The 12,458-nt window shown below is 41.1% G+C and overlaps 1 protein-coding gene across 4 annotated transcripts in view; it reads left to right on the top strand.

Annotated features, from left to right (window-relative positions):
* ARID5B (AT-rich interaction domain 5B) overlaps positions 1 to 12,458 on the top strand; it is a 122,298-nt gene that overhangs the window by 85,947 nt on the left and 23,893 nt on the right. For all 4 annotated transcript variants that reach the window (XM_072869914.1, XM_072869915.1, XM_072869913.1 and 1 more), the window contains 2 exons: positions 5,181 to 5,385; positions 7,729 to 7,781. In XM_072869914.1, the coding sequence (XP_072726015.1) occupies positions 5,181 to 5,385; positions 7,729 to 7,781 (258 nt within the window). The remainder of the gene's footprint in view (positions 1 to 5,180; positions 5,386 to 7,728; positions 7,782 to 12,458) is intronic.

The following is a 12,458-nucleotide window of genomic DNA, read 5'->3' as shown; positions in this document are numbered from 1 at the left end:
TTGATGACGATAAAAGAGGCTGAAGTTCATGATGAAGCTCTGCCCTTAAGTCACTGTTTCTCTTCTTTTTGTACCCTATTGTGCTCAGTTGGAGTCTGTACTATCGTATTAGACAGGCATGGTAAAAGGTGATGGAGCCTGGTGTGTTGAGTTGCAGGGTCCTGCCAGATACTATAGAGTTTGCCTGAACGTTTTTGCGCTGTGGAAGAATGCGCAAAATCCGCAGTGTGAAAATGTCTCAATTTACCTCAGTTCCCCCTTCCCCCAAGCTGTTTTTCATGTTAAAATATGACCAGCAAACTGGGGTATGGACCATGTTGTCAAAGCACCCCGGACTGTAGCACGAGTAGTTCTGCCTCTTCAGCACCTGATATATAGGCATTAGATAATTAAAAACAAGACTAACACTTCATACCAAATTGTTTATCCTCTCTCTTTATATTTGGGTTCACCCTACTAGTCAAATGGGAGGATATTTCAGATAAGAAGTAATTCCACCTATTTATCTAGTCATACTGTGCTCATCATTGTGCAGATATTAATAGCATTAATTATCTTGGCCAGCTTAATTTCATTATAAATAATAGACATGCTCATGATATAATGTCCTTGCATGTAGTCACACTGACTTCACTGTGGCTCTTCACATCAATCTGTGTCTCAGGGCTGTGGACATACTTTAGTAGGAGGGACAGTGAATCAGAAACCCTCTACAGCAGATGTATTGCAGTTTATACAGATCCTGCCTACGGGTTTCTGGGGAACAGTTGGGATGTTAAGTCATTGTCTTAGGCTCTGTGTTGAGCTTCACCATCAGTTTTCCTCCTCTGTCCATGTTCCATCTCCGACTAATGCTGACAATGGGTCCATGGAGAGTAGAGCTGAACACTGCTAGTGTAAACGGGACAAATCCACTTGTGTCAGATGCTGAAACATTTTGGCAGCGGTCCTGGCCATATTCCTGTTCCAGCTAAAATCCCTTTTGACTAGAAGTTGTGCTGCTTTCATACTCAGATCATGGCACCCAGTGTCTGACAGCAGCCTCATTTCTCGAGTAGCGGGGTGACGGCTCTGACGGAGACGCAGTGGCTGTACGGTTTGGGTTGGGAAATGGCAGAAGTGGCATTCTGAAGACTGTGGTTTTGAGCCTGTCAAGACCAATGCAAGCCACTGTAACGACTTGCTGAATTTCATGTTCTAAGCTTCCAATGACTAGAAAGCTTTGTACCTTCTTACAACTTAGTTCTTATTAGGCATGTTTACCTTGAACCATCAGCAGATCGTTTTGTAGGCATTTACTGTTACCTGACACAGAAGAGCATTTGGTTGGGTAGGAGCAGCTCTGAGTAAATTCCAGTGTAGGTGGCTTGTTAAAAATAGAGCAATAGTGGGACAGACAATGTGGTCCTAGACTTTGCAGGTGCTGCCAGGGGAAGTGGGTCTTTTGTGTACTACTTCTTGCTTTTGATCTCCTTGCTGGTCATGGCATCCATTTTAGACCGTCCCGAGGAATATCCCAGGGGAGTTCCCTCCCAGGCTAGGCATGTAAAAATCACAAGAATATGAGGCCATCTACTGAGGCAGGATCAGCTCTCCTGGGGAGACGTATATCAAGCTCTTCTCTCCAAACACTCCCAGGACTCTGGAGGCTTTCATACTTCACATGTCATCAATGCTGGACAGGCTTTTGGGACTTGCAGGCTTGAGCGTGACCCTCATCATACCTGCTTCATGCTCCCAAAGAGTGTTCCCATTCAAAGTGTGCAGAAATGCACTGTAAGACTTTTTAAAACTGGCTGATCTGACCATTTCGAAGAGCTGAAAGGATTAACTTGTTAAACATGGAAATTGTCCCCAAATGAATCTACTCATTACGTCTCCTAGTGCAAATGCTAAAGTAAATCTCTCACTTCATTTGTACAGCAAGATCTGGGAAATTAGTTTAAAAGTTGCCAGGATATGCTTTTCCTGTGGCCACAGGTGGCCTGGCATGCTCTCAGACCTGGAGATTTATTCTGAGCGCCTCAGCCATTATCTGATTGAAACTCTAAAATGCAGATCTGTAGTGGTCTGCGCTGTCTGTGACCTCTGGCAGGAGAAGACAAACACACGGGTGCACCCATGAGTGTTCACCGACCATTTGGTAATGGATCATACGCCTCTGATGGAACACACAATAGGAGGTGGCCAGATGTTCCCAGAGCCCATCTCAGTACACCCTCAGCTTATCCACACTGCAGCACTGGGTGCCCATCTGGGCCTTAGCCCTCAGTTTCATTTTGGAGGTGTTACTCACGCTGAGGCTACAATGAAAGAGTTTTAACCCCTCCTGCGGAAATTGAACTCTCCCTTAATAACGGAGTTGTTCAGGCTTTCTGAGCAGACCAGAAAAGGGAGAAGAGCCAAGCAAAACTCCATGTTTAGGACCTTCCTCCAGATCTTTGCCCTCTAGGAAGATTCAAAATCGTGTTTTGAGAGAGAAGGTCAGTTTGTAGTGCCTGCTACAAATCTGGCATCGCTCTCACTGACTTTGATACATTTATGCTGGATTTACACCAGTGTTACCCAGAATGGCATTTGGCCCTTTTGGTTCTCGTTAATCATTGGTCACGGCATTCATCTGTACCTCCTGTCAGATGGTGGGGAGGTTCCAGAAGTGAGGCTTGTGCCTCAAATGCTGAGCGGATGAAGCACTGCAGCCTTCATCAAAGCTTCGTTGAACCTGACACTGCTTGGAGTCTATCTGTTGCATTTTGGCACCTTTGAGTTTCACAGATGCTTTGACCTCACTTCTCTGTACACTGAAGAGAAGGAGGTCGTGTGTTACACGGGGTTTTCTCACTCCTGGTGGCTTTTTTAGTGTTATTTTCTTTGTTTCCTTTTGTCTCCTTGGGAGTAACATCCCTTGCATTAGTTTGCTTGCATAACAGTGAGCTTTGATTTCATTTAGCATTCTTGCTGAGGCTGTCTTTGCAAACATAGTTCTGAATTGTCCAGTTTGAAAAAGAAAATCCATTTAAAAGTTTGATTGATTGATTGATTGATTGATTGACTTTACCTCGCAAGTGGGTGACAAAACTGAAAAATTGTTTCCAGGTCCAGTGAATTTGTTCCAAGTTTTAGCTTGCAACAAATGTGCAGCTCAAATTAAAAATCCTAAATTTATTGAAATCATGGGTTCATATTCGGAGTGCAAACCCAGTCTTTGGTATAGCATTGAGAACTATGACAATGTAATCTAAACTTTATAAGGGAAAGCTGTTAAATAATTTTGCGAGGAGCCAAAGTAAAAAAGTCAAGAGATTACAGCTCTGAACAGAAAAGTGGATGAGGAAATCCAAAGTTCATTTAATAGGAAAAAAATCCATTAGCTCCATTGAGTTTTGGATGAAACCCAGGATCTTTACAGAAGTTTAATCAGCAAGCATATCTATTACTAAAAGGCAAAGCATGGTATCTTGTGCCATAGGAAGACAATATCTCTTTGAACCATGCAACCAGAGAATATCAAGCAGTACAGCAGACATACTTCAGCAGTAACCGATGAAGAAAAATCCCATAGGAAGTCCATTTCCCAGTCCCTGCTGCGTTGCCTGGAAGGAGTGAGCCTGCACCCTGCAGTGTCCAACAGGGAGATTTTTCAGCAGCATTGATGACCTTGGAAAATTGTGGCCACTTCTCCCCTCTAGGAGCTAGCACTGCTTTGTCCAACATCTGTTGGCATATGGAGGCATAGGAAAACTATCTTAAGTCAGTGCTTTCTGCAAAGTTAATACCCTGGAGGAATATAAAATAAAAGATTTTGCCTTCCCTGAGCCTGAACACAGGGTAGCTTTATTGAGATAAAATAAGCATATCGTAGTCTTTCCAATGAGATGTTTGTTGTTTGTTTACAAGCACTTACGTAATGCTCTTCATAGCACTTACTTCCAAAATGTCAACAAGTACCCAGGAAGCACCTGGTTTAGAAGCGGGGAGAGTGAAGGAGAGTGAGTGGCTTACTTGACTGAGAGCTCCTGCCTTCCTGTTCAGCAAGATACCCTGCTCTCCTCTGCTGTCCTCCTAAAATACCAAATACTGGCTCTTACAGTCTCCCTGCTCCCTCTGGGAGCACAAAGGATGTGTCTTGGATGGGCTGTGGAGCTGCCAGAAGGCTCCTCACAGCGCTCAAAAGCATTGAAGGGACAGTGCAAATCCAAAATACATGCAACCATCTCCACTACTTTGTATTAGAGGACTTCCAGTATTTCACTGGAAATGTATCGATCCCGTCTTGGTCATGGAGAGCTTTTAAACATCGGTTTGCAAGGTTCTACTCTTTTGGTTTTTGTATACATAAATTATGGGAACGCTGAAGTTGTAATTTGCTTGATTCAATGAGAGGATTATCTTCAGGAGGACTGCAGGCTTAAGCTGGTCTCACTGGATGTTTTTTCCCATGTTTGCATACTGATGAGAGGTAAAAAGTGGTTCCAATTTGTTGACTTCCTGACTGGCACATGTCTGCCAAGGAGGCCAGTGGGAGACCTGGGAGCTGCCGGTGTCTACCAGGAAAGGCTCTGGCTACCAGCCTCTTCCTTCTGCTAAATACTTAGGGCTGTGCTTAAGTTTAAGCAGATGCTCAAACCCACTTGACTTAAGTCCGTGCTACAAGCGGAACCTCCACTTCTGTGCTGAGAGCTCTGCCTGGGTAAGGCTTGCTAAGGTTTTCATCTATTTTGGTGGGCCAAAGGAGAGAAGAATGTGTCATTTCAGAGCTGGCTGCTGAGTGTTCCTGGAAGGGGCTGAGCACCCTCAGCTCCAAGGGTTGTCTACGGGCGTTGACAATGCTCAGTGTCAATCCTGGAACGAAGGTTATTATTAGACTGGCTAATGGCAAGTGTATGTGAGAGATGGGAGCTGTCTGTGACATAGCAATGTATAGTCATAAAAATGTAGATCTGGAGAGCATTACCAATGGGTTATAATGATTTAAAGATGTGGCTATTTAAAAATATTGTGACTAAGATTCAGAACAAGACATTTAGCTCTATAAATAGCTTCCTTTGTTTCCCCTCAAACACAGTTGCATGGTTTGGCCTTCATTTTTCAACAATCCATTCTGTTAGGAGAGGGTATTTATTCCTTAAGTGAAAATTAAAGGTTACCCAGATCTGATATGACATCTTTTCTTTTCCCAGGTAAAATGTGAGGCTAAGTCAGCTTTGCCCAAACCCAAGAGTAACAACAGCAACTGTAAAAAAGGCTCAAGTGAGGATAAATCAAAGATTGCCGTAGGTGAAGAATGCAGAGCTGATGAGCAGGCTTTCCTTGTGGCTCTTTATAAATATATGAAAGAAAGGAAAACACCAATTGAACGAATACCCTATTTAGGTTTTAAGCAGAGTAAGTATCCTTTTTCTCACTTTCTTGTTGACATTTTAGAATGGTTTGGCTTCTCTGGAGAAAACATTTGCACACGAAGCCTATTTTAAAGCCTTATGGATGGGGGGACCATGTTTATATCTACACATTTTCCAGTCCAGGCATTTCACTGTCTTATGCCTAGATTTGCATCTCTTCCTTCTGGGGTAGTTGCTGCTGGATATTTATAGGTTTAAATCCACTGATTATGACTAGAAATAGGCATGTTGAAAACTCTCGAGTTTTCTGTTTTGTAAATCTGCAGCGTCTGTAATGCCTTTCTTCTGAGTTAATAATATGACGTATCTTTATTGTGCCCAGATGTTCTTTATGAAAGGACAAATATTAAAAGAAGACATTTAAAGGTGGTCAAGAAAGGCACAAAAGGGATCGTATTTTTAAGCTCCGAAATGTCTTTATAGTTAATAAATTACTGACTTTGGAGAATATAAAACCAGACTGTATCTGTTTAATACAGAATGCAATGTTTAGAATTGCTTTGGCATGTACAGTTTGTAGTGCCACAGTCTGTAAAGCAATTGTAGGTGGAGAAGATACAGTTGTAACTAAATTTTACATAAATATTGCAGCACAATGTAGATCATTCAGAGTTTCCAACAAAAGCTGTAAATGGAGGTATTTTTCCTCCGTATCTATAGATTGAATGATACTTTATTTCCTTAAAGGGAGAACTCCATGGATTGAAATATTATTTACTCTAATTTATGTCCCAGATCAAAACCATGTGTTATTTTGATGAAGAATGTCAAACCTGTATGTTTTACATAACAATTTACATACCTAATAGCAATTGGCACTGATTGCAACAGGCCTCCAGCAGCCATTATAAACTTATATAACTCCGAATGATTACAGTGTTTGTCTGAAAACTGGCTGCTTGAAATGGAAGTAAAATTAATGTACTATGAACAGCTTCGTTGCATTATGCATTGATTCAGATTAAATCAAGGCCTAAGCAAAGCTCTTGATAGCTTTGAAACAGTACAAGGTTCAATGAGGCTTTCAGAACGTTTTGTGTTGAAGAGAGGATTTTTTTCCCCTCATTTTATTCTGCACTCCCTCAAGCATGGGGACGGGGTGGGCTTGAAAGACAAGCTAAAGTACTGTTTCTAAAATTCCCCACCAGCGGTAGGGCCCTCTGCAAACATTTAGCTGAAATACACTGAAAGTTGTGTGACATTCATTATAAATTAAGGGCCTGATCCGGCAAATACTTAAATGCCAAGAGTAAGTGCTGAGAAGAGCAGAAATGTTTGCAGGACAGGCTCTCTATTTCTCCAGCAAGACTTGTGCAAACATTGCCAATATAAATAGGTTAGTGGGAAGAAGCAGTATGTACACTACAACAGAGCATCCCCCTGCGGAGCAAGAGATCCCGTTCTCCTTGGTCCACAGCGTTATTGCTGAGTTGGGCCTGAAGTATTTGTAGTATGTCTATGGGGAATCACTGTTTGTTGGTGGAATAGTGCATATACCTTTCATAGAGCTAAGACATCAATTTTTCTTCTAGCAATTAAGATAAAATAAAAATTAAATAAAAATAAAATAAAATAGAGACACCAGCAGCAAGCAGTGGCCCCATGGGACAGTGGGCCAGGATGAAAAGCACGTGAGAGGGAAGGAGTTCTGCAGGAAGTAACAAGCATCTCCCAAAACATCTTTTGAATTGACTTGCCTCTGTTCCTCCCACCGCACAGTCGTGGGCCAGGCACAACCACTCATACCATAATTATGGTAATTTTCATTTGTGCTCCCTGCGGGTTCATTCGGACGGGACCCGTTAGAATGCAGCTTATTGTTTATTGATTATGGAGTCCGCTATCTGAGCTGCAGTAAATATTGGATATTGTTGTTTAATCAATAGGCTTTCTCTGTGAGGCAGTGTGTGGCTCATGCTTGCTTGCTAATGAAAGCAGTATTAAACAAATAATTAAAAGCAACATTCTTCCCAATGAGTAATTTTTATTATCAAAGTTATGGAAACATGTTACAGTCATTATACCATGTCTCTTATCAGCAAAGTCAAATGAGCCTATTACCTTTGTCTCAGTGTATTTTTTCAGTCCTGTTAAGGAATCTAAGTATGTTCTCTTATATGTAATTAAAAATATATATAGTATGGGCTAATATTTAATCTTCAGATTATGTAAATACTTATTTGAAAAATGTTTCACAGGAGCTTTTTCAGGGGCTGTGAGCTTTTTTCCCTCTATTTTTCTTTTTTAAAAACTGTTTAATTTACATTTCTTTGAAATATGTTGGTTAATGCAATGCTTATCTAAATACTTATTGTCCCTCTAACAGTTAACCTTTGGACTATGTTTCAAGCTGCTCAAAAACTGGGAGGATATGAAACAGTAAGTGTTTAAGTAACTTAAATGAAATAATTGTGCAATCTAACTTTTCCCTGTTAGAAAAAACATGTAAAAGCAAACAATCATTTGCTGCATTTTAGGCTAGCTGTACACGTTGTGGGTTTATTGGACCATTTTTGGAAACAGTCCCAATTAGTTCCAGGTTTGGCAAAATTGTAAACTTGTCGTAAAAACTACAAGTGGAAAACATATGTAACTCTTCCCTGTCAAGGAAATTAGTTGGGTCTGTAATTTTTTCCCATGTTGAGAAAGGGCTATTATTGTACAACAAGCCAAGATTGCATAAAAGAAATTTCACTTGGCAACATCCCTGACATCTGTTCATGTCTAATATGGGAAATGTATTAAAGGCTTTCAAAAGTAATCAGCATTGTCCATTAAGGAATAGTATGCTGCAGTATCTTCTCTTATTCCAAGTGTAAAAGATCTTTATTAGACAAGGGTCAGTACCACATAAACAGGAAGTTATCAAAGTAATTCAGAAAAGTCTCTGACACTTTTTATCAGCTAACCATATCTGACAAGAGCAGTTTATTTTTAGCTCACAGGAAAATTTGATGGCCATGGATTTTACAGCATGTATTTTGAACCAATAAAATATTAGAGCAACAAACTTAGATTAAAATCTTGAAATGAGAAGAAAGAGCTGCATTAATATGGCACATCGAGATGACATCTGTAATAAAAACCAATTGACATAGGAAGATGTCGTCATTGGAAATATTTTCTTTGCACACAATGATCAGATTAAGTTGTTCAGTTCCTGCCGCAGCTGGATGAAAGAAATTATTTTTGCTTTGTTTACGAAGTAATCTGGGACATATCTGTGCTGTAGACAAATGACAAGAAGAAATGCACTATCAAGAAACTGAAAGTCGTTTGAACCAAAATATAAAACACTGTTTTCCTTCCATACAATAAAGCATATTGTTCTGTAAATCAGCAGCCCAGGTTGATTAGCATGGGTGTGGCTCGGATTTTGTGAAACATGAAATCTAACATTCTCAACAAAAATATATGCTTGATTTGGCTTTTATTGTTCCTATATCTTTCATTAATCAGCACATACCATGCTTATGTACAGGGGTGTGCATAGGTGTGCTCATGGGTATGTATGAATGGATAACTATTGTAGATAGATAGTTACAGCAATTATAAGCCAACAGTAATTGCCGTGAGTAAAGTGCAATGAAAATGACGGCTAAAATCTTGAACTTGATCCATAGCACAAGGGAAGGCGGGGAGGGAGATTGAAAGGAGTGGCATGTTCAGAGTGCTCAGGGAGGCCAGCGATTTTCACAGCAACATTTCAGATCTGCTTGAAGGGACCAAGGATAGAAGCAGGGACGCCAAAGTGGTGGCTTGCTGGAGAGAGCTGAGTTTTAGTGCCAGAATGAGAGGGAGAGGGATGGATTTAGAGATGCTGGAGAAGGTGAACCTCTGTGCCTGGGCAGAGCAGGAATAGGATGGTGAGTTTGTGAACACGAGGCCAGCGAGCCACGTCTACCAACAGTAGCAGAAACATGAGAGGATCAGAGGGGAAGGGTCACATATGTGAGAATGTTGTCCAGAGTAGCATCAGTCCACCCTTGTCTGAAAGCTCCTGTCCTTTTCTCAGTGACAGATGTTCGCTGTTGTTTAGGGGCATTTGTCACCTTTGGTGAAAATGTGCCAGTGGTGCTTATTCTTCATAGAGAAGAAGCTAAGCAATTGCTTGCTGGTCAGTAAATGGCAAGGCAAGCATAGCTCACACCCTGACATACATAGGAGCCCAGCTTTGGTTTGAGAGTGACTGGCTGAAGTGATGGACCTGATCCTGTTTTTATGATGTGAGTGCTGTCTGTGCTCTCTGCAGAAGAGCTGAAGTTGGGAGGACCGTTGTGATGCAATTTAAGTCGTACATGGAGCATGAGGTTTCCTGACCTCATTCTCTTCTGTTAACAGTCTCATCTTCAGTATGGATCTGCCTTTGCTTTACATTCCCTGAATGTTAAACCAATAGCTGTTGCAGTACTTTGACCTGTGCACACCCTGGGTTTTATTATTTTATAGCCAGTTGATATTCTTTGAGTTTGCCAAGCTGCATTTGTTTGTATATATTTTATCATGGTGAGCATTGCTGAGAGGCTTTTGTATTTGATTCATGTTTCATTTTTCAGCAAGGCAGTGCATGACTGGGGTGACACGGACCTCAGTATCAGTTCCAGAATCTTAGGCAGGTCTGCTTAGATGTAGAAATTTTGAGTGCTGTAATTCAGTAACAACCAGAACCCACCACTCACGCGCACCGTGCCAATAACTATTGATGATGAGAAGTCATGTGCGGAGGAAAGGCTTTCTCGAACCTACCCTGATTAATACACATTTCTCTATATGGACTCTTCCATCTGACTTGAACAAGTCATTGTCCATTATAAGGGCTTCATCATCTTTAACTTGTTTTAAAATTTCACAAGTTTCTGGTTTGTGCATTAAGATAGAAATGGGTCTTTTATTTTGGAAGTATTGTAAAGAAAATAATATTTAAAAGTAGATATTTGGCTTCAGCATGTGGCAGCCGTTTTATGAATAGGAAACAAATAAAAATTGGTTAAAATCGCATATGGGAACTTAGAGTGGTCAGGTGACTAGTTTTTTACTAGTAAGTGTAGAAACTTTCCCAGTTAAAGCAGTTGCAAACTTTACATCTTTGTGTTTGGCAGAACAATGATAGTCAGCCCATTTTCAATTTCATCCCCTGCCCTGTCCACCTTGTCCATGTACAGATGCTTCGATGGGGCTTTAAAAACATCTGGGAGAAACAAGCAGAGATTATGTAAGGTGTTTTCCAGCTTCTGCCCAAATTCACAGAACAGTGCAAGACATCTGAGTCCAGTCCTGTCAGTTAAGGATCTAAAAGTGAATGAAAACAGCCAGGGATTGGATTTGAGGTGCAGAGAACAACTTTCTTAGCCATCTGACTTTTCCTTTATTGTCATATGTCAGGGGCTGGAATGGATCCAGTGAGGCTTGACAGAGAGTATTACCTGTACATACAGCATATACATATGGGATATCTAGTAGTGTCAAGTCATGATTGTGTGTCATATGTCATATTTAAGGACTCTCCAGTTAGAGTACTTGTGAGGGTCATTTCTCATCTGTCCATTATCTGTTTGCCTACTAATTCTTAGTTAGTTGTCATCTGTAACTGCATAATACCACACTCCCATGTACTTCTTGTTGGACATAATACAGGCTTAACGGGCTTAATAAAAATAGCAACCTGTACAAATTGGTTTAAGTCCTTAACAGATGAAGCTGTCTCTTTGGAATTGGTGGGATCATGTTTCTCTTAAACAAAGATACATGAAATGAGCATCTTTGTTACTAATAATAGGAGAGTGCATTGGAAAGCACTCTCTATAGCAGACCTTCACAGTATGAATGATTTAAAATGTCCCAAAATCCCTGGATGAAATGGAAAACAATGTCACGTTCTAAGGGGCTCAGCTGCAGTGGCATTTAACAGCCATTGCCTGGAATTTTCTCAGTCACCCTAAGTCAAGTGAGTAAGAGGTGCAGATGTTCATAGATAGGAAACTTCCAGGATTTACCTAAAGAGTTGTCCTTGGCAAGTCATGAAGTGGCATTTTTCCTTTTGAGCCAACACAAAAGGAGTGCCTTGGCCTGTTTGCAGAAGGCTGTGGTGCTGAGTGGACTCTACCTGGAGATATCTTAGAAAGATAAAGGGTAAAAAGAAAATTAGGTAGAGCTTAACCTTCAGTGTGTAGCAGCTTAAATTTTGCCAAAGGTCAGTGGGATCCCATTTAGCTGCTGCCTCCTGTGGAAGCAACAATGAAGTGCTTTAGTTTTTAGAAATTAATGATTGACACGTACAGCAGTCCTGTGTCTGGGCAAGCCCGAAGAAACTGATGTATCAGTGGAATGCAAAGCTACCTGGGTTTGTTTCATACAGAGCTAATACCCAGAGCTCTGTTTTGAAGAGCGTTGTGAACATCACATACCATGACCAGAAAATCCCCCATTAGATTTGCAGCAGGAAATAAGCAAGAAGCCTTTTCACGAGGAAGGGAGCTGGGTTTGCAGTGCAGAAGACCTTAAGATTTCTTAAAGCAGAAGACACCATTAAAAGCATGTGTATAAACAGTCCTCTACTTTAATAGATAAGATCATTGCTTTTATTTGGTTGTTCTTGAGTACCAGTCACTGCCTAATACTGTGCTTATAGGAACCAGATCAGATCTCCCAGGTCCCTGGGCAGACCAGTCTCTTGCTTAACTCCAAATTCTGCTGATTGGGAAAGATGTCACGGAGGTGTTCAAAGCTCCTGGCTTCCAATGGGCCCAGCTCTAGGGTTCTGAAGCTGTAGGTTGGAGGAAATTGTGGGAGGGGCCTGCAAACCAGAAGACTACTTTAAAACTAAAGCCAGCATTGGAATGGGAAGCTGTCAGAGATGAGACTGGCCTGTGCAATTGCCTTGATTAATGAGTGAGCCTGGAGCATCCTGCACTTCTAGAAATGCGGCAGGCACTGGGAGGGATGTATATACTGGTAGGAGTAGGGAAAAACAAATTGGAGAACTAAAGCAGCAAAGCTTCTTTGCCTTCTGTATGTTTTCTACTGGAGCAGGTCAACTTACATCAGGAAACTGAAGCC

This window comes from Ciconia boyciana, chromosome 8, assembly GCF_034638445.1.
Source record: "Ciconia boyciana chromosome 8, ASM3463844v1, whole genome shotgun sequence".
NCBI classification, from domain to species: Eukaryota; Metazoa; Chordata; class Aves; order Ciconiiformes; family Ciconiidae; genus Ciconia; species Ciconia boyciana.
Note: the sequence above shows the minus strand (reverse complement) of the source record. Positions and strands in the feature narration are given on the sequence as shown.